Below are 21,136 nucleotides of genomic sequence, written 5' to 3' on the forward strand. Positions count from 1 at the left end.
GGCTTCAATTAGCATATATCTCTTCCACATCTTAGGTAAGCTTTTAGCAAGGACTCCAGACATTTTAGATAAGCCTTGGTTTTTGCATTTCCCCTAAATACTTAAAGTTTATAGCCCTTGCTTTGTTAAACATTTCCCGGGACTGGAGCCTGCTGGTCCCTAAGAGCAGGACTGCAGCCTCTTACGGTTTCATACCCACAAGTCAAACAACTTAGTTATTTCTGAAGAGACACAAGTCAAACAGCTTAGTTATTTCTGAAGAGACAAAGAGCCTTCCACCCATAGCCCACATCATTCCCCCCTTTCTGCCAAAGATTAACTTGCTAAGCTTTGGCATAATTATTGTTGGAGCTATGAGGTGGATGGCTGTTTGTTGTTTTGATTGATTATTTATCAGTCTTTAGTACAGCATCAGGACTGTTTTTAGAAGTTTAGAGCTTTTCATTCTGGACAGCAGAATCTTGGGCAGGGGCCTCCCGCAGTTATTCTGCTGCCACTGGCACTCACGTGGATTTCCAGTCAGGTTCCAGATCCATCTATTACTTTTCTTTTACTCTCAAAGAGTTTACACCTTTAATTTAAAAGGGGTGCTGAAGGGAGACGATCTCTTTTCTGTAACTGCTTCCTGCTGGCCATGGGCTGTAGTCATTGCCTAATAAGGTGTAAAACTCTTAATTTATTCTAACTGGAGGAAGATGGATCTGGCATTCTGTACGAAGTTGGATGAAGTTTTCATATGGTTAATAAGATGTTCACTCTGAAAGAAACAAACTTAATTAAAAATTTGGAATACCCGTTTTTTTAAAAGAGGACACATTGGATTACAGAGGTAGACAAGGTTAGGTGCTTATAAAGATGGCACTCCTTAAAAGCTGGTGGGAACAGCATATATTCTTTTTTAAGTTATCCATCTTTAGAGAGAAATTGCAACAGACACTTAGCTTTGTCTGAAGACACATTCCAAGCTGTTCAATGATTGACACTCATTCGCTCTGTCAGATGCTCCTGGTGAACTGGCACTCCTTGGGCAACTGGCTTCACTCAGGATTAGAACACTAATTTGGAAATACTCTTAGTTTTCACCTGTGGGAGTGATCAGAACTACAGAATAAAGATTTTTACACCTTGGTTTTCATTGTACAATTTCTAGCAATTTTGACTTGTTCAATAGGTGACTCACCATCAGCAAGCAAGCCTCACTTTTGCTAACTTGAGACTGGCTGAGACTGCCACCTTATTCTATAGACATGTTATTAACTGTTTAGAAAATGATTTTACCAGGAATTTAACATGTCTAATATACTTCTGCACTTGATCCAAAATAGAAAAGATAACATTACAATTATTAGGCATATATTTAGTACAGGATAAAAGTACAGCACTTAATATTAACTAATGTATTACTTAATGCATAAGGATTCAGAGTTGCCATTATTAGTTTTGAGTTTCAGGTTTGTAATACTTTACATGTTATCTCTCCATGAGAGCAGGCCATAATGCCAATTGTGTTTAAGTTTTACTTACAGTCTCCTGGTATCATGGCTCCACTTAGCATGTTCTTCAACGCAGTGAGCAAGTTGCAGCATCCTTCCAGTATTCCAGAGATTTTCCAGTATTCTACTAGCCTGGTGCATAGTGCTCTCTGGCACCATGGAACAGTGCCAGTCTGGAGGCGATATCCATTGTACACTTGGCTGTACCGAGTCATTATTGGCTGCAGGAGCTTGAAACTGCAATATAGTTTCCATCGACTTCAGGAGCAGAACCAGAGACTGATATAGCACATATTTTTAATTGAGGGGTCAGTGACCAGCCTAGCCAATAACTCACATGGAGAGGCCACCTGTAATGTATACAAGGCCTGGTTCGAATGCACAAGAGTTTGACAATGTTAAAGTTTATTCCTTGTTTTATATATATTTTAAACAACTTAACGCAATACATATATCAAATGACTATTTACTTACACAATTTTACTATGAAGATAACAGTAGGTGCTTTACTTTAGTAATAGAGGAAAAATATTAATTTTCATTGTTAGAATGAAAACAATTTTTCCAATAGAATCAAGACAACTTTTTATTACCATTTACTTAAATGTGTATTTTGCAGTGGCCTTCAGACAGGTTTATTATCATGAAGTTATTTCTGCTACCAATACCAATCTAAGTTTCTTTAGTTAACAATAACTTCTACAACTAGAACTATTTAAACATTTTCAGTTTGGAAGATGTTTTACAAACTCTTTATAATTGACTATAACCACATTGAGTAGCCACCTCATGTTTAAATAAACTTACTAAATTACAATTACCAATGAAAGAAATTTACTCTCTATTTAAGAGAGCATATCTACAATCTTTTCCCTTTAGCCTAATTTCACCAATGTGAACTTACAATTTTCACTTACAATTTTCATTACTGTAAAGATTTTGTACATATGTTAATTTAGTTTATAAATTAACTATGGGAGATTACACTCAAGTTAAATAAAATTGAAACCATAATAGTTTATGCAAGGAATGTTCTCTTTTTCCCTTACAGGAAGCTAAAAACTTCTTTTCTTTAAGTTATGAAAATTATTAATTTAAAAGCATAACTGACTACCAGGTTTTAAAACACATGCATACTGACTTCCAGGTTTCAAAACACATTACACAATTACTTAATTTTTTAAAATCATAACCCAGGAAAGATCTCTCCATAGTTTTTATGGACTTTCCTTTACTTACTGAAATTTGTTAATAGAGCCACTAATTACCTTATTTTGTTGGAAAGAAATCTTCTGGAAGAAAATAAGGCTCACCAGATTGTGGAGAAGAAAATACTTTATTCTCAATCTTGCAAGAAGGGGCGCAGAGCCAGATATGGCTGGTGCCCCGAACAAAGAAAAATGACACAATTTATACCCCTAAGCCTAGCATGCAAGCTCTTCCTGTTTTTCCATAGATTGGATACTTCAGAAGTTACAGCTTATCTGAGATTTAACTTTCCCACGCAAAAGTTTGATTTAACTGCTTCTTCTATCACATTCCAACCATTTTAGTTTTTACCTGCTCCCCCCCTTTTGTCAAATAAGGAATAGAATTTAGTGCTGAAATGGCACCGACTTAGTTAGCTCCTTCTTGGGCATCCTTCCACTGCCCATAGGACTGGCCTAAACTGGTCTCCTCCACTGCTGTCCAAGCCGGGAGTGGGAGACTGAGGCAGCAGGCCGCCGGGTTACATCAACATTTTTCTTCTGTGAAAATTAACCTAATCTTTGTTTTGTTTTTTTGTTTTGTTTTTTTCAATTTATGGCTGACAAAGGTTTAAACTGGGAAATTACCAGGCAAACTGATTCTTAATTCCCTAGCCTAGTAGATAGGTTTAATCTGCCACACCTAGTCTTGCCTTAAAAGCTCTTGCAAAGAGGAGGCCCTTTCCCAATTGTTTCCATAATCAGATTTCTATGACTTTCTCATCCTGCTTAGTTCAATTTGGGCTTTAAGAATATTTATAAATATAACTGCATATTTAACCTCAACAATTTGAGCAAATAGGCAGACATGAATAGTTTGGCACAACAACATGACTTTAGTTACTTTAAACTTTTCAAAGACTTTTGAAACTCTTCTTAATTTGCACTATGACCATGCAGTTTACCACAAGAATTTTCTTTCTTACTTAATGGATTGTAATAACCAAAATGTTCTCAATGCCTTAGCACCATTTTGTTTTAGAACTTTATATTTTACTTTGAAATTAGCAGAATTTTGGATAAGTAACAAGATTAATTTTATATATATTTACTGAGGCTATTTGAAGCCTCAGGGAGACAGACTGCTTTCTCTCATGAATTGCCACTCTTAGGAACACTGACCGTCAAGGCAGGAGACTTCTCCCCCTCCACCCCCCTTTTGATTTTGGAGATAATAAAACTCCAGTGGCCATTTAACCTTATTCTATCAGGCAGCCATTTATTTAGTTTACACTTGAATTCATGAGAGAAAGGGTTACTAATACCAGAAGAGGAGACAGTGATGTCCCAGCTCTTCTCAATTATGAAATAACCACAGGCAAAGGCAAAGGGCGAGGTTAGGCCTGAAGCAACCATAAACAAAGGAAAGGTTAGTGTAGAATTTACACTTAAATAATAGTTTCAGGCTAAATTCACCCAGCTATAATCTCAGTTATTGTCTTTCCACTGTTTTACAATATAAATGCATTTATAAATGATTTTAACTCTTAGTTACAGTTTTTATTAATTTTTTAAAACCTATTAATTTTATAACACCTTTAAATACCTTTCATTCAACTTATAACATATTAAATGAACTTAACCATTACTTTAATTTTTCCTTTAAAGTGAAAGAATAAATCTCTTGCAGTTAGTTTGAAATAAAAGGCTACTTTTCAGGATTTGATTTCTAGAACATAAAATGTTCTTTTAAAAGAACTCTTCTTCAAACATTGAGGATATGATGAGGTTAAAGCACAAGAAGCTATTGATAAAATATTTTCTTTGCATATTGATCTGACTCAATTTAATCATAAAAATTTCCCTTCCACAAACCTTCTACACTTTCAGTATTCAATCAGGTTCTGTCCCACACTCTACTCTTTCCAATAATCAATCATTTTATCTTAGGACAAAATCATCTTCTGTTTCCTTAACAATAAAAACCCACTCCATATATCCCACATACTAAGTTACCAGGCAAACTTCTTACAACATATAATTGCCATTAATACTAACCAAGTTTGTTAAAATAATGAACTTTTCTTCACTTTAAATACTTAGTAGCATGTAATACCAGAAACAGTTTTTTTGGAAGCAAGTTGGCAGGGGAGATTGGCTGCCGAATAAGTTTGTTATAAAATTGCCTTTTATTATTATTATTATCAATTCAGTTTTGTTAAATAATGACTTTCTGCAATTAGCCACTTAAATACCTTAAACAATGCTTTGTAAAACTTTATATTTATACCCTTAAGATAAAGTTTACCTTCACAGAACACATTCTCTTACTTAAGGTTACTACAATACCTTCTAAGAACCTGAGCAGAATGCAAACGTATTTTGGCTTTGACACCCTAAGGAGGGAACTTTACTGCATTTATTCTGATTCTGCTTTTCACCTCCTTCACTTCCCCCCCTTCCAGGCAGTCGGGTGCACAACAAACAGGAATGCGGCTTATGAATAGAAGGGTGGACTCACTGGAAAGGGGCAAGCCGCTCCCCCCTTTCCAGCTTTCAGCCAAAATGGGCAGACAGAACCTACTCAAATTTGGCAACTCTCCCAGGGACCCAGCCGCCCTGACTGGGACATTCCCAACAGACTTGGGTGCTTGGCGCGGACACAGATGGCCTCCAAGCCGGGGCAAAGGGCCAGACCAGAGACAAGACACCAGAACATGCACAAACATCTAGACTCCTCAGCTTTTGCCCCAGAATCATTTCACCCCCTTGCCAATGGCAAGGGAGGGCTCCAGCTCAGCTGTAATTCTACTTCATGTAAGGACACAACTCCAACACTAACATTGAGCTGACACAGACAGAAGCACAAAGGTCACTAATCTGACTCACACGTTTATATATTTATTTTCACCACGGCTGCCCCCACAGCCATCACAAACCTCAGAACACTTAACATTTGGTATAAAGCAAATTCATTCACAAATTAGCACCATAACAAAAGATTTCAGCTAGACTTTTCCACTGTTTAAACTTTACACCCAGACCAAGCTCCACCAGAAAAGCCGATCCATTTTCCTGTAACCAAGTTTTGTTTTCCTTAATCTAGACCAATTTCCAGGACATTAGGACTCGAACCTATAAATGCCCTTCCTATTAAAATCGAGACTCCACTCCTTTAGTGGACATAAGACAAGTACCAGATTCTAACATGCAGTTAGACAAACCCAAAACACCAGGGCTTTTCCCCGGTTTTCCTCCTTTTCTCAAGCCTAGAGAGAACGGCTTCCCCCCAGCCTTCTGGGGCTACTAGGGTTCTCTCGGGAGGTGATCAGCCTCCCCTTCCTAGCAATTAAAGCTAGGGCCTTCCAGACTCTGCTCACCCGGGGAGTCTTACCTTCTTCCCTGTTCGGAGCTCTTTTTCGTTCCCAGAATCTTTCTCTTCAGACCTTCCATTGCCCCTTGATTTTGTCGGGAAGATTCTGGTGGAGCCCACATCTTTTCTGGATTAAATTTAATCCAGGGGCGCCCAGATTTGGGGTTCACCCGAGTCCTCCCGGCTTCCTCGGGGATTTGGAAGGGGCAGCAAAATGCTACCGTCTCTGGCCTTCATTTTTGTCCTGCCGCGGTCGCCATTAATGTTGTGGAATTTAAGAGAAGTTCAATTAATTGAGTATAGAGAGGCCAGGACTCAGGAATGATTTTGAGAAGGAAAAAAATGGTTTATTGACGGCCGGCCGGACTCGGGAGCTTTCTGTTTGAATCCCGAGCCCCGAACAAGATTTTCAAACGTCTTTTATACAGAGAGGAAAGGCCAAAGGTCCCTTTGTTTCAGTTCTCAATAGGCTTCAATTAGCATATATCTCTTCCACATCTTAGGTAAGCTTTTAGCAAGGACTCCAGACATTTTAGATAAGCCTTGGTTTTTGCATTTCCCCTAAATACTTAAAGTTTATAGCCCTTGCTTTGTTAAACATTTCCCGGGACTGGAGCCTGCTGGTCCCTAAGAGCAGGACTGCAGCCTCTTACGGTTTCATACCCACAAGTCAAACAACTTAGTTATTTCTGAAGAGACACAAGTCAAACAGCTTAGTTATTTCTGAAGAGACAAAGAGCCTTCCACCCATAGCCCACATCACCAGGACCAGAGAGACATTTTGTCTGACCACAGCACAATGGGGTTTTCTGCTCCAAATCTCACTCTCTTCCTGCTTAAATTTTATATTCTCATGCTATGGACCTATGACTTTCTGTTCATAAATGGATTTGACAAAACACTTTTTCTTTGTTGTGGCCACTTTGAGAAACTTTATAGGAACAAAATCTAGCATTTGAGAGGGACCTTTTAAAAAAAAGGAAAAAGGGGATCCCAGGTTGGTACTTGGAAGCTGCTAGAGAACAATCTCCCTCCACAGCATCTTCACTTGAAGGTTTACTAGAAAAAGAAAAGGCCAAAAACAGAACAAAGGGGAAAGAACTCCAAACAAAACCTATAATTCCCCCATCTTCCTCTAGCCAGCCCTTCCCCCATAGCTGCCCTCACAGGTTTCTCTTGACCCCCGAGGGAAAATGATTCAGTCTGGAATGTGAGTGGAAGAGAACTTGTAATTGTACATAGAGGAAAAGGGGATAAGAGAGGTATGTAACTAAGCTTAAAATAGAAATTTCCATAGGCAGAGACAAATAAGAGAGAGACTTTATTTGGGTCCTGAGTTCTGCCTGTATCTTTCCCACTGACTGTGGGATAGCTTTGGATGGGCATCTCCCTAACATGCTACTCTGACTTAAAGTGTTCAAAACTAAAATCACGGTCTTCCTTCACACATATAGCTCTTCTATTTGTCCTCCCACAGCTCATCCGGTCATAAAAGCTTAGAGATAATTTTGATACTTCTCTCATTATTTACATCCAGACTGATGACAAGTTTTAACTATTTTTTTTTAAGATTTATTTATTTTATTTATTTCTCCCCTCCACCCCCGCCCCATTTGTCTGTTCTCTGCGTGTTCTTCTTTGTCCGCTTCAGTTGTTGTCAGTAGCACGGGAATCTGTTTCTTTTTGTTGCATAATCTTGTTGTGTCAATTCTCCGTGTGTGCGGCACCATTCCTGAGCAGGCTGCACTTCCTTTCATGCTGGGTAGCTCTCCTTACAGGGTGCACTCCTTGCGCATGGGGCTCCCCTATGCGGGGGACATCCCTGCGTGGCACGGCACTCCTTGTGCACATCAGCACTGCTCATGGGTCAGCTCCACCTGGGTCAAGGAGGCCCGGGGTTTGAACCACAGGCCTCCCATGTGGTAGATGGACACCCTAACCACTGGGCCAAGGCCGCTTCCCGAGTTTTAACTATTTTTGACTATCACTTCTATATGTCTCTTTTTTAGCCCCTATTCTAGTTCAGTCTGTATCTCTTGCTTAGATTATTATGAATGTCTCCAAATGAATTTTCCTCATCCAAAGTTGTATTAAGATGTCATAGCCATCCTTAATGTGGTCTTACTCTTATCCTTCATCATATCTTCTAGTCTTACCCATTATTATTTTCCTTCCAACAATCTATGCTTATTCAAAACAAAACTACTTGCTGGGCCAACCAGTAAGATGGCAGCAGAGTAAGGCTCTCCTAGAGTCAGCCCGTGCCACAGGGCAGTTAGTAAACACCCAGAGCTACCTGGAGCTAGCTGAAGCACCTATTTGGAGGTTGCAGGAGACCAGAAGAGCATCCTGAAACATTCTTGAAGGAAAGGAAGGAGGAGAAGGCCCATGCAGAGAAGATTTATAATTAGAGCACTCCATGCCATGGAGGCCAGTGCCCATCCTCCACTGGAGCCATAAGCTGTGTCGGGAGCTATTCCACAGCTGGAATTGAAAGCTTCACTTCCCAAAAACGGGGGAGGAAGAGATGATTGAGCACCAACTTCAGCTACTGATTAGTAAATTCAGCAGGCTAAAGTATAATTCTAAGAACAATTAAAGTTTGAACCTGTCCAAGTCAGGAAGAGGCTGGTAACTGCCATCTTAACTCCATACCTGGCACAAGGGGAAGCAGGGCAGACTGAAAATCACAGTGCTGCTAGGGACTGACTTCTTTTCATCCAGATCAGATTGCATCTCTAGCCTAGGCCCCAGCCCCACCTCTGGCAGGGAGGAAGCTGGGAAGATCTGCACCAGCCTCTCCAGGAAATTACTGGCCAAGCTATGGAGGCCGGTGTGATCATCCTATTTTGGCAGCACAAGCTGCCCCAGGAGCTATTTGGTGGCTGGAATTTTAAGCTCCATTTTGCGAAAACGGGAGGAAGAGACAGTTGGTGTCCGATTTCAGCTATTGATAAGTAAATTGAGCTGGCTAAAGTATAACCCTAAGAAAGCTAAGGTATGAACCTGTCCAGGTCAGAAAGAGGCTGGTAGTCACCATTTTGACTCCACTCCTGGCATGAAGGGAAGCCCAGCTGACCAAAAATCACAACAACCATAGGGACTGGTTTCATTCACCCAGATCGGCCTGCAGCCCTAGTCTAGGCTTCAGCCCCACCTCTGGCAGGGAGGAGGCTGGCGGTCCTGTACCACCCTATCCAGGTAACTGCAGGTACATTTGGCTGACACAGACTGAATAATCGGAAGTTTACCGGTCATCTTGGACCCTCACTGCATAGATTGCTGCCCACACCTGCAGCTCCATCCCCACCCCAGGCAGGGGAGAAAGAGGCATGAAGCTTCATCAGTCTCTTTGGTTAACTACAGTCTAAGCCTGCACTATTTGGATTATTCCACACAGCTGTGACTCTGTCCATACCCCTGGCAAAGGAGAAAGTTGGGAGAAGCTTCATTGGTCCCTGGAGCAATGAGGGCAGCTTGAGCATCCACAGCTTATAGAACCAACTGCATTCTTGGCTCCTGCACAACCAGCAAGGGAGAAAGGGCAGGAAACCCTAAACTAAAGAGAAAAACTGCACTTAAAATAAATTCTCTAGTAAGCCAGATGCCAAGATGCCAAAAAAAAAATTAGAATCAACACCAAGAAACAGGAAGCTATGGCCCAGTTAAAGGAACAATATAAGTCTCTGGTTGACATAAAGGAGTTGAGACAATGCCTTTCTAACAAATCTTAATAAATTCAGTGAGATGGCTAAAGAGATTAAGGGTAGTAAGAAGACATTAGATGAGCCCAAAGAAGACTTTGAAAGCATACATAGAAAAATAGCAGATCCTATGGGAATGAAAGGTGAAATAAAATTTTAAAAACACTGGAATTATATAATAGCAGATTTGAGGAAGCAGAAGAAAGGATTGGTGAGCTTGAAGAAATGGCCTCTGAAAAGAATGAATGGGAAAAAATTGAAAAGAATGGGAAAAAATTGAACAGTGTCTCAGGGAACTAAATGACAGCAACAGGCATGCAAACATATGTGTCATGAGTATCCCAGAAGAAGAGAAAATTTTCCAACCCTGTTGAAGGACATAGATATCCATGTCCAAGAAGCACAATATACTCCCATCCAAAAAAATCTGAATAGACCAACTCCGAGACACATACTAATCAGATGTCAAGTGCCAAAAACAGAGAATTCTGAGAACAGCAAGAGAAAAGCAATGCATAACATATAAAGGATATCCAATAAGATTAAGTGCTGATTTCTCACCAGAAACCATGAATGCAAGAAGACAGTGGTATGATATATTTAAGATATTGCAAGAGAAAACCTTCCAGCCAAGAATCTTATATCAGGCAAGATTGTCTTCCAAAAGTGAGGGCGAGGTTAGAATATTCACAGATAAACAGAGAATTTCTAACCAAGAGACCAGATTTTTATGAAATTCTAAAGGGTGAACTAGAGCCTGAAAAATAAAGAGAGAGAGGTCTAAAACAGAGTCTAATAATAAAGATTATATCAGTAGTAGTAACTAAAAGCATCAAAAGAGTGGTGAAAATAAAATATGACAGATAAAGCCCAAATAGGAATAAACTTAACCAACGATGTAAAGTACTTGTATTTAGAAAACTGCAACTCAGTGTTAAATCACAAAAGGCCTAAATAACTGGAAGAACATTCCATGCTCATGGATTGGAAGACTAAAAATCATTAAGATTTCAGTTCTACTCAAATTGATATATAGATTCAATGCAATCCCAATAAAAATTCCACCGGCCTTTTTTTTTAAATTGAAAACATAATTATCAAAAATTTTTGTAAGGGTAAAGAACTTGAATAGCCAGAAACATCTTAATAAGGAAAAGCAAAGTCTTACCTCTAGACTTTAAATTATATTACCTAGCTATAGTGGTAAAAAAAAAACAAAACTGCATGATACTGGCATAAAGACAGATACGTAGACCAATGGAACCAAATTGATGATTCAGAAACAGACCCTCACATGTATGGTCAAGTGATTTTTTACTAGCCTGTCTAACCCAAACAGCTTAGGGAGAACAGTCCATTCAACAAATGGTGCTGAAAGATCTGGATATCCATAGCCAAAAGAAAGAAAGAGGACCCCTACCTCACACCTTATCCAAAAATTAACTCAAAATGAATCAAAAACCTAAAAATGAAAGCAAGAACCATAAAGCTTCTAGAAGAAATTGTAGGAAAGTATCTTCAAGACCTGATGGTAGGTGGTGGATTCTTAAAGGAGGTAAGAAGAGGACTGAGATGGACTACTGATGTTTAATGTATGTAGAAGTTTTAATTAGCTTTACTGTAAAAGTGTGAAAATGTATAGAGTGGATGGTAACACATAGTAACAGCTAGTTTATAAATGGGGATGTGGCTGAAAATGGTAGTCTAGGTATGTAAATACCAGTTAACAGAATGCTAGAGAATATTCTATGAACAGAACAGCACAGTAAACCCAGAGGTGGATCAGAATTGTGGTTGATGGTACAGTTGCAAGAGTGTCCTTTGTTAGCTAGAGCAAATGTACATCACTATTGCAGGATGGTGGGAATGCAGAAAAGCATGAGAAAGATACAACTGGAGTGATCTATGGACTGTGGTTAGCAGTAATAAATAATATAGTATTCTTACATCTATGCCAAAGAGGTACTGTGTTGATAATGGGGCAGTATGGAAAATGTGTGCCAAATGCACATTATCGATGTGGTAACAATCACATGATGTTATCTTATCTGTAACAAATATTCCACCACGGTGTGATGTGTTGATAGAGGGGTGTTGTTTGGGAATTCTGCACATGTGAATGATTATTTTATAAGTTTACAACTTCTGTCATAAAAAATATATTTAAAAAATAATAATAGGGTGGGTTAGGGGAAAATACACCACATATAAGATAAGGACTATAATTAGTAGTAAGATTTTGACAATATTCTTTCATAATTTGTAACAAATATCTCACGACCATGCAAATGTTGGTGGAGGGTTGATGTGTGGTACCCTGTATGGTGTTATGCATGTTTGCTTTGTAAGTTCACAGCTTTACTACACACTTATTGTTTATGTATGTTCATATATAAATGTTACAAAGATAATAATAGGGTGGATTGGGGGGGAAATACTTTGGTTGGTAGTGATGTTTTGACTGCTTTTTAATCATTAGTTAAAAATGTTTAGCAACAATGCAAGGTGTTGGTGGTGGAGTGAGGTACAAGTGTCCTATATGATATTATATATGTTTGTTTCATAAATTCACAACTATTACTGTATACTTATTGTTTATGTATGCGTGATATACTTCAATAAATTTAAAAAAAAAAATTTTTTTTAAACTACTTGCTATTTCCTACAAGTACCTTAAATTATCTCATCTAAACTCCACTTCATGGTGTTCCATCCACCTTCAATATCCTTTACTCTGCATAGCTCCATGTCCATATTCTCTCTCAGCTACCATTATACTTTGTCTATCTCTGTCATATGTCATTGAACAGATTGTATATCCTAAGATCTCCCAGTAAGTGGCGGGCTGCTGGAGGACAGGAGCTCTGTCTTTCTATAGTATTACATTAAAGTCCTCATTATACATTAGAATGTGTAAGATAGTGCAGCTGTGGTTTCTTGGAGCAAGTGGGTCCATGTTACCTGGATTTGACTGTGAGACTGAGGCCTAACAAGAGAAAGTAATGTCTAAATTGCATTAGGGAAAGAAGTTCACACATATGTTCTCTGGTGTTATAGAAAATTATAGTGTGAGGTCTGAAACTTTTTATTTTTATTTTTATTTATAAACACTGTATACCTACCACATAAAAATCCCCCTTACCTCTACCCCCATCCCCTCGTAACCTCTATAATCTACTTTTTGTCTCTGCAAATTTGCTATTTTTAGATTTCTCTTATAAGTGATATCAGACAATATTTGTCCTCTATGTCTAGCTTATTTTACTTGGCATAATATTTTCAAGGTTCTCCAACATTGCAGCATGTCTCAGAATGTCATTCCTTCTTAGAACTGATTTATATTCCATTGTCTATAAAGCTACATTTTGTTTATCCATTCATTTGTTGATAAACACTTGGGTTGTGCCCACCTTTTGGTTCTTGTGAATAACACTACTATAAATGTAGGTGTACCGGCATTTTTTTGAGACCCTATTTTCACTTCCTTTGGGCATATACCAGGAAGTGGAACTGTCATGTCATGTGGTAATTCTATATTTAACTTTTTGAGGAATGCCTTATTGCTGTCCACTGTGGCTACACCATTTTCCATTCTCACCAATGTCTGAGAGTTCCTAATTCTCCACATTCTCTTCAACACTTTTTATTTTCAACATATATATATGTGTATGTATGTAATGTATAAAATAACCATCATCCTTGGTATGGAGTGGTTATAATTTATCATTTTTTTGTCACTCATACTTTTGATGTCCTAAGAATCTGTAGCTGAATCTCAGGTCATGAAGATTTGTCCCTATGTTTTCTGCTAAGAATTTTATAGTTTTAGCTCTTATATTTAGGTCTTTAATCCATTTAAGTTAATTTTTATATATGGTGTGAGGTGGGAGTCTAACTTCATTCTTTTGCATGTGAATATCCACTTTTCCCAATGTGATTTGTTGAAAAATCTTTTTTTCTCCATTGTATTCACTTAGCAACCTGTCAAAAATCATTTGGCCATAGATAGATATGCAGGGGTATTTCTGGCCTTTCATTTATGTTCCATTGATGCATTTGTCTGTCTTTATACCGGCATCATGTTGTTTTGATTACTGTAGCTTTGTAGTACAGTTGACTTTGGGAAGTGTGAGTCCTCCAACTTTGTTTTTCTTCTCCTAAATTGTTTTGGTTATTTGGGACCCCTTAAAGTTCCATATAAATTTGAGGGTCAGTTTTTCCAGTTCTGCAAAGAAGACTGCTTGAGTTTTTATAGGGATTGCATTGAATTTGAATATTTCTTTGGGTAATGTTGACATAATAATACTAACTTTTCTCATCCATGAGCATGGGATGACTTGACATTTATTTTGGTGTTCCTTAATTTCTTTTAGTAGTATTTTGTGCTTTTCAGTGTGCAAGTCTTTTGTAGCCTTGGCTAAATATATTTCTAGATATTTTTTTTTTAAAGATGAGATTGTAAATCGAACTGTTTTCTTAATTTTCTCTTTGATTCATTCATTGATGGTGTATAGGAACACAATTGATTTTTGTGTGTTGATCTTATACCCTGCCACTTTACTGAACTGTTTATTAGCTCTGATAATTTCTTTGTGAATCCTTTGAATTTTGTACATATAAGATCATGTCCTCTGTGCAAATAGAACTAGTTTTACTTCATCATTTCCAATGTGGATACCTGTTATTTCTTTTTCTTGCCTAATTGTTCTGTCTAGAACTTTTAGTTCAATATTAAATAGCAGTGGTGAGAGCAGGCATCCTTGTCTTTTTCCTGATCTTAAGGGGAAATTTTTCAGTCTTTCCCCATTGAGTATGATGTTAGCTATGGATTTTTTATAAATGGGCTTCATCATGTTGAAAAAGTTCCCTTCTATTTTTATTTTACTGAATGTTTTTATCAAGATAGGGTGCTAGATTTTGTCAAATGTCTTTATTGCATCTCTTTGAGATAATCATGCAGTTTTTCCCCTTGTTGTATTTATGTGGTGTATTGATTGGTTTTTATATGTTGAACCACTCTTGAATTCCTGGGATAAATTCCAAATGATCACAATGTATAATCTTTTTAATATGCTTTTGGATTTGGTTTGCTAATATTTTGTTAAAGATTTTTGCATCTGTATTCATAAGGGAAAATAACCTGTAGCTTTCTTTTCTTGTGTTGGCTATATCAGGCTTTTTAACCCTGGTTTTGACAATTCTGAATATTTTTTCATACTTTCCCCATAGTCATACACCTGGCAATAAATACACACTGGACCCCTAAGGAAATAAAGTTCTTTTGTACCATCTCTTGTGAATCTTGTTTTTAAGGTAAGCCCCAGATCTGCCATCACATTTGCCAACTGCTAAGCCCACTAAGTCCCAAGACAATAGTAGACCAAACCAGAACGCCTCAAAAGAACTACTGCTAAGTGAAAACATGGTATTGTTAGAACTTTTAACTTAAATTAATGGACTAATTGATTCCCACCACCACTACCCCCTTCACCCCCACCCCCACCCCACCCATGACATAGCTGCCTCACTTGGGACTCAGCAATTTCAAATTAGCATTTGGAAGAAATGTGATGTCAAAACTGGCAAGTAGAAACAAGGTAGTATAGCAAAATGCTTAGGAACAAAAGTTTGGGAATCACACAAACCTGAATTGGGCCTAAGTTACCAGCTTGTTAAATATTTATTAATGAAATAATACAATGTCTGCAATTTACTGCAAACTATTCTGGGTATAGAAGCAGGACAGAGATGAAACAAGATGGCAGTGATAGGTCCTTGTTAAAACCAGGTAAGCAGTTCTTTATACATACTATTTTCTCTATTTTGTATGTTCGAATACTACAGAATACTATTTACTTCTCCCTAGTGAAAGGTTAACACAAAATTACCCAGTTATAAGTAGCCAACTTGTGATCAGAACTCTAGGTGTGTGATTCCAAAGCACGTGTCTCTTCGCTATCTCATGTTCTTTGTCCAGAAAACTTCATGGAAAAGCTGGGATCCAAGAAAGACCTTGTAGTGTATGTGAGATTTACATGAAAAAGTGAGAAGATAATTCCAGTTTCAGCGAAATTATTTGTGTGCAACCAGAAAAACAAAGTGAAGGAAACCTTTAAGGAAAGAAATATTCTTTGATAAGATATGATTTGATATTAATGAACTTAGAAGTCTATTGAAGAATTTGAACTTATTCACTAGAATCTACTGTAAATAATAGTGTTAGTCCTTTTAGTATGGATATGAAGTGAAAAAAAGAGTGGAATTCAGGGAGATAAGCTTAGCTGTTCCATATTAATCAGAATATGGATGGGGCATAATGGCCTGGATTATATTCAAGCCAGTAAACATTTTTGGAGGCCTGCTTTGTACTGGGTGTTATTAGAGAAAAGTTGGCCTGTCCATGAAACTGAAAGAAAATAAAGCATAATGAACCAGGAAAGAGTCACACAATCTGAGACCAGTGAATTAAATAGAGATGATAACATATGAAGCCTTGTAGGCCACATTAATTATTTTGTTAATACAGGAATGTTGTAAAATTTTTATGATCTTTTTATTTTTTCAGATTTTGAAATTGGAAGTAGTATCAAGGAGGATCCAACCCAGGCAATATATAAGGACATGGAACAGCATAGAGCACTAACAGAAAAGTCTAAAAGGGTTGTTTCTCAGAATACTGATCAAGGTAGATATCACAAAAGGGAATGCATCTCAGGAAGACAATGGGAAAACCATCAAGAAATTAGACAGGGAAAGCTGATGTCTCAGCCTACAGATTTAGGGAGAGCTGTAGTGCATCAGAGGTCTTTGATGGGGAAAAGACCTTACAGATTTATCAAATATGGAGAAGGCTTTGGAAGGAGCGCTCGTCTTATGTGCCGGATTACCCACCAGAAGGAAAATCCCCATAAGTGCATTGTCTGTGGGAAGTGCTTTGGTAGAAGCAGGAGCCTTATCAGACACCAAAGAATCCACACAGGAGAAAAACCTTTTAAATGTCTTGACTGTGGGAAAAGCTTTAATGACTCCTCAAACTTTGGTGCCCACCAGAGAATCCACACAGGAGAGAAACCCTACAAATGTGGAGAGTGTGGAAAATGCTTCAGTCAAAGCTCAAGTCTTATAATACATCAGAGAACCCACACGGGTGAGAAGCCTTATCAGTGTGGAGAGTGTGGGAAAAGCTTTACTAACAGTTCTCATTTTAGTGCCCACCGGAGAGTCCACACTGGTGAAAATCTCTACAAATGTGTGGACTGTGAAAAAAGTTTCAATAACTGTACAAGATTTCGAGAGCATCAGAGAACTCACACTGGAGAGAAGCCTTATGTATGTTCCCAGTGCGGTAAACATTTCAGTAAGAGTTCTGTGCTTACAAAACACCGGGAAGTTCACATACAAGAGAAGCTGCTTCCACACCCGCCAACTGTGTTTTCCCTGGAGAACCCACATATGGGAAAGAAGACAGATGAGTTCAGTAAAACTTTTTGATGATGCTCTATCTCTTCTCTTCTAGCCATTTTACCCTAATCTCACTGTTGAGAAAAGCAATCTTTTCTTAGCTATAAGATGTGATTCCCAAGGTTAACTTGAGAATAAAAAGAAACAAGAGACTTGGATCCTGTTCTTATCTCTGCCACTAACTTGATCAGTCTGTTCCTCTCCTTCTATGTGTTTCAACTTCTCCTTTAATAAAGTAGAGAAGATATATGGTCTGAGTTCAGAATGAACTTTTTCCTCAGTATGTTGAGGCCACTGCTGTCCAATTGCTAATTTCAGCACTATTCAGGATCCTTCAGTGTAGGTGAGAGCTGTTTTCAAGGAAATACAAAATGCTGAAGGTGTTTTTTTTTTTTGCTTTTGTTTTGTTTTGTTTTGTTTTGACTATCTCCTACATGAGTTTCTGGATGCAACTTGATCACAGAATTTCATGTTTGGGTATAACTTTTAGGAATCTGATCATAAGTATATCAAATCCATTTTAGTTTTGAAAATACCCACAAAAGGGATTTGAGGTTTCTATAGCTTCCTTCAGAAGTGTGTGGAAGTGTATTTTTTCTTTATCAAGAAGGTGATTCATATAGCTAGAGTAGAATCCCTGTATTTTCATTGAAATCACATTACTAATGTTTGCCCTCCAAAGGGATGAGAAGCAAATGATCACCCATCATCCTTTGTATGCTAAGCTCTCCTGTGTCTGAATACTTAATTTTCCTTGGCTGCTGCTTATCCAGCCTATAAATAATCACAATTCATTTCATACCTCTCATAAGTTCTACACTTATCTCTCAATTGTCTTGCATGCTCATCTGACTCTTCTGAACTACCTTGTCCTCAGGTTGAATAGGATGCATGTTCATGGTCTATCTTATAAAAATAAAGTAGAATTTCTTACACATTCCAATTCTACCCTATAACTTCTCTTGTTCTTATCTAAAACATTCTAGTATGTTGGCATATTATGCCTCCCACCCACATCCCTCAGGATAATATTATCTAATAGTATTTCTAAAAATTTAAGGGGGTGGGAGGTGGGAGGGAGACTTAAAACATCTAATGTTTCTAAGACTAACTGGACTCCTTAGTCTTGAGATTTGATAGCCCATCCAGACCCATACCTCCAGGGCTGGCTATTAAATATACCCGTATATTTCTGAAGCTTCTGTTTATAAGGTCATAAATATAACTATAGAGCTCTATTTCTGAGGCTTCTGTTTATAAGATCATAAACATAACTATAGAGCTCTGAATAATTTATACATCTCTATAATCCATTGAGTGAAAGTGGAAGTATTTCTAGAAGTATTTCCAATGGAGAATACTCTTTGTTTTCCTCATTTACCTGTTTATCTCTTTGATAACTTCATAATACTACCTCGATAAATACTGAAGGAAGGATTCATATGGGAGAATAGTTAATTCATGTACTGAAGTTACAGATGAAGCCAGGAATTTGGTCATCTAAGACTGATTGATTCAGGATGAGGCCAGTGGCATTTATGCCCTATATAAGTAGGTAACCCACTGGCTTTCCTTTGGGGATGAAGAAGTCATAAGTTCAATAGAAAGAAAACCAGAGTCAGAACTGTATGTAACATATTCTTTTATTCTTTCCTCTCCTTTTTATCAAAATGCTTTTTTGTTTGAAGACATCTGGAGAAAATATGTTTCTTTTGAGTGTGTTTGAATCTTTTGAAACTTGTTCAGTGGAGTACCCAGGAACATAGTAGGCACTATGAAAGAAATCCAACTTACGTGCCAGAAACAGGGTGTGGCCTGTTGGAAGGCAGGTGACTCAGGTAAACATTGATAGATGTTTCTAATTTACATTTATTAGAAATATTATGACTGTTCATGTCTAAATAGGTTGATTTCCTCTATGTTGTCTGAATTATAGATGTCTAATTGTAAGTGCAGTTTCATGTTGGTAATGTACCTAGCACAGTAATATGTGTATGGTGCCAGTGGGCTTGTACTTATATTGTGTAGATGTTCTGGAATTCCAATTCTAGAGAAGATGCACATCAATAGAAATTGTCGTTTAATAATGTGTATACAGGATATGATAATTATATGGAAGCATGGTTCAAGAAAGATGATTTATTCATAAATATTTATTAAGAACTATTATGTGTAAGGTCATCTAGGTACAGTAAGAGATGTAGAAATGAAAAAGGGGGCATAGTGCTTGTACTCAAGGAACTTACAATCTGACAGAGGAAGTAATTGCAGCAAAAGGTAATACCAGTTGCATTAATGTCAATTATGAAAGATCAATAACTCAATCATGAAAAAAATCACCTTCCATTGCAAAAGTATTTCTTTAAATTAGGCTAAAATGCATTCCGTGTCTCTGTCTCTCAAACTTCCCCAGTGGCAGGAAAGGTTCAAGACCCATTCCATCTCCAGTGGAACAAATAGATTATATTTAAATCTCTTATTTCTAGAATCAAGAATTGTTAGAATTTTGGTTCCTTTACCAATGTAATGTAAATGGGTTTTTAGACATGTTAAATTAACTATTCTCTTGTTAGAGTGTTTTTTTCTGTCACATTACATTGCCTTTGATGATAGATAGGAAAAGGTTTTTTTCTAGGTAGGAATATCAGGGAAAGCTGTTTTTAAGCCAAAAAAAAAAAAAGTTTTTATCTTAAACACTGTGATCTTTGTAACTAACTGCGTTTCTCTCTCTCTTCTGGCTTTCTGGAAAGCTCAGCAAAACTTACAGCCCATCTCAACCAACTACCTAAAACCTGTATTTATTTAATTATGTCTTATTTATTTGGAAATTGTCTCAAATCCTGATTTTGAAAAGAGGTGAAAACAGGCATTTTATTCTATGACTTCTTACCCAAGGAACTTTGGAAGCTGGGCTTGTATTTTCTGCCTACACTTACTTTGTTACTTCTACAAATACCTCTAATTCTTACCAGTAATTTTATTACTCATACAACCTAATGTGCTCATCTGAAAGAAACTTCAGTTTTCTAAAAATGAAGACATTACACGTATACTTAACAGCTCAGGGTAGCTTGCTGTGGTAGAGTAAGCATTAGAACGGGCCAAGAGAGACAAGTTTTAGTCTTGTCACTACCACTTACTGAGTGGTTTGGCGGAACATAGCCTCTTTCTGGGCCTTAGTTCCTCATCTGAAGAGAAGTTGAACTTGATTACTAAGACTGCACTGGCTCTAATGTCTCATGAGGTGAAGGATGCATGGTGTAGATGAGAAGTAGGTTGTAAGACCAGGCTACCTGGCCTGACTCAACACTGCATGCAGCATCTGGGCCACATTGAATACATTTCATACTTTAGAAAAAGGAATTCCATTACAGCAAAGTCAGTTCAGCAAAGCCTAGTAAGGGGAAGGGACAGATCACTCACATTCAACAGCAGGCAGCCCCTGGGGCACCTCTCAATAGTAGGTAACTACTTTGAAGAAAATCCTATTTTGTGAAGTCTGATGCCCAGTGACAGACAAAACTCAACTCTGCGGGAGATGAAGAAGTCCCAAATGGAAGGTATCTCTGACTAACTTGTGTAGCTTATAAGCCTTTGCCTCTGTCTTAATGCATTCCAAGGCCAAGTGTAAATGTACATCTCATTCATTGTTTTGTATTAATGTTGACTTAAGTGTCTTCTGGAAACTTGTATGTGAAATAAATGTCTAAAAAAATTATTCCCATTGTTTTATTTCTGTAACTTGAAGGATATCTCTATTATCCTTGAAAACTTATCCAAGAGGTTAATAAAAGCTGATCTATGATTAGCTCAATAAAAAAAAAATTCAGTCTCATTCCATGTTCATAGCTACCTCCCACAACTAGCAGAAATCTCTTGTGAGTCCACAACTATTTGTGTGCATCAATCCTCTGATAC

General features: G+C 37.7%; 1 protein-coding gene across 2 annotated transcripts in view; it reads left to right on the top strand.

The window, feature by feature from the left end:
- ZKSCAN2 (zinc finger with KRAB and SCAN domains 2) overlaps nt 1-20,936 on the top strand; it is a 53,805-nt gene extending 32,869 nt beyond the window's left edge. For both annotated transcript variants that reach the window (XM_004475966.3, XM_023583935.2), the window contains one exon: nt 16,323-20,936. In XM_004475966.3, coding sequence (XP_004476023.1) covers nt 16,323-17,248 — 926 coding nt within the window. In that variant the 3' untranslated portion in view covers nt 17,249-20,936. The remainder of the gene's footprint in view (nt 1-16,322) is intronic.
- Nucleotides 20,937-21,136: the final 200 nt, after the last annotated feature.

Source organism: Dasypus novemcinctus, chromosome 23, assembly GCF_030445035.2.
Source record: "Dasypus novemcinctus isolate mDasNov1 chromosome 23, mDasNov1.1.hap2, whole genome shotgun sequence".
Taxonomy (NCBI): Eukaryota; Metazoa; Chordata; class Mammalia; order Cingulata; family Dasypodidae; genus Dasypus; species Dasypus novemcinctus.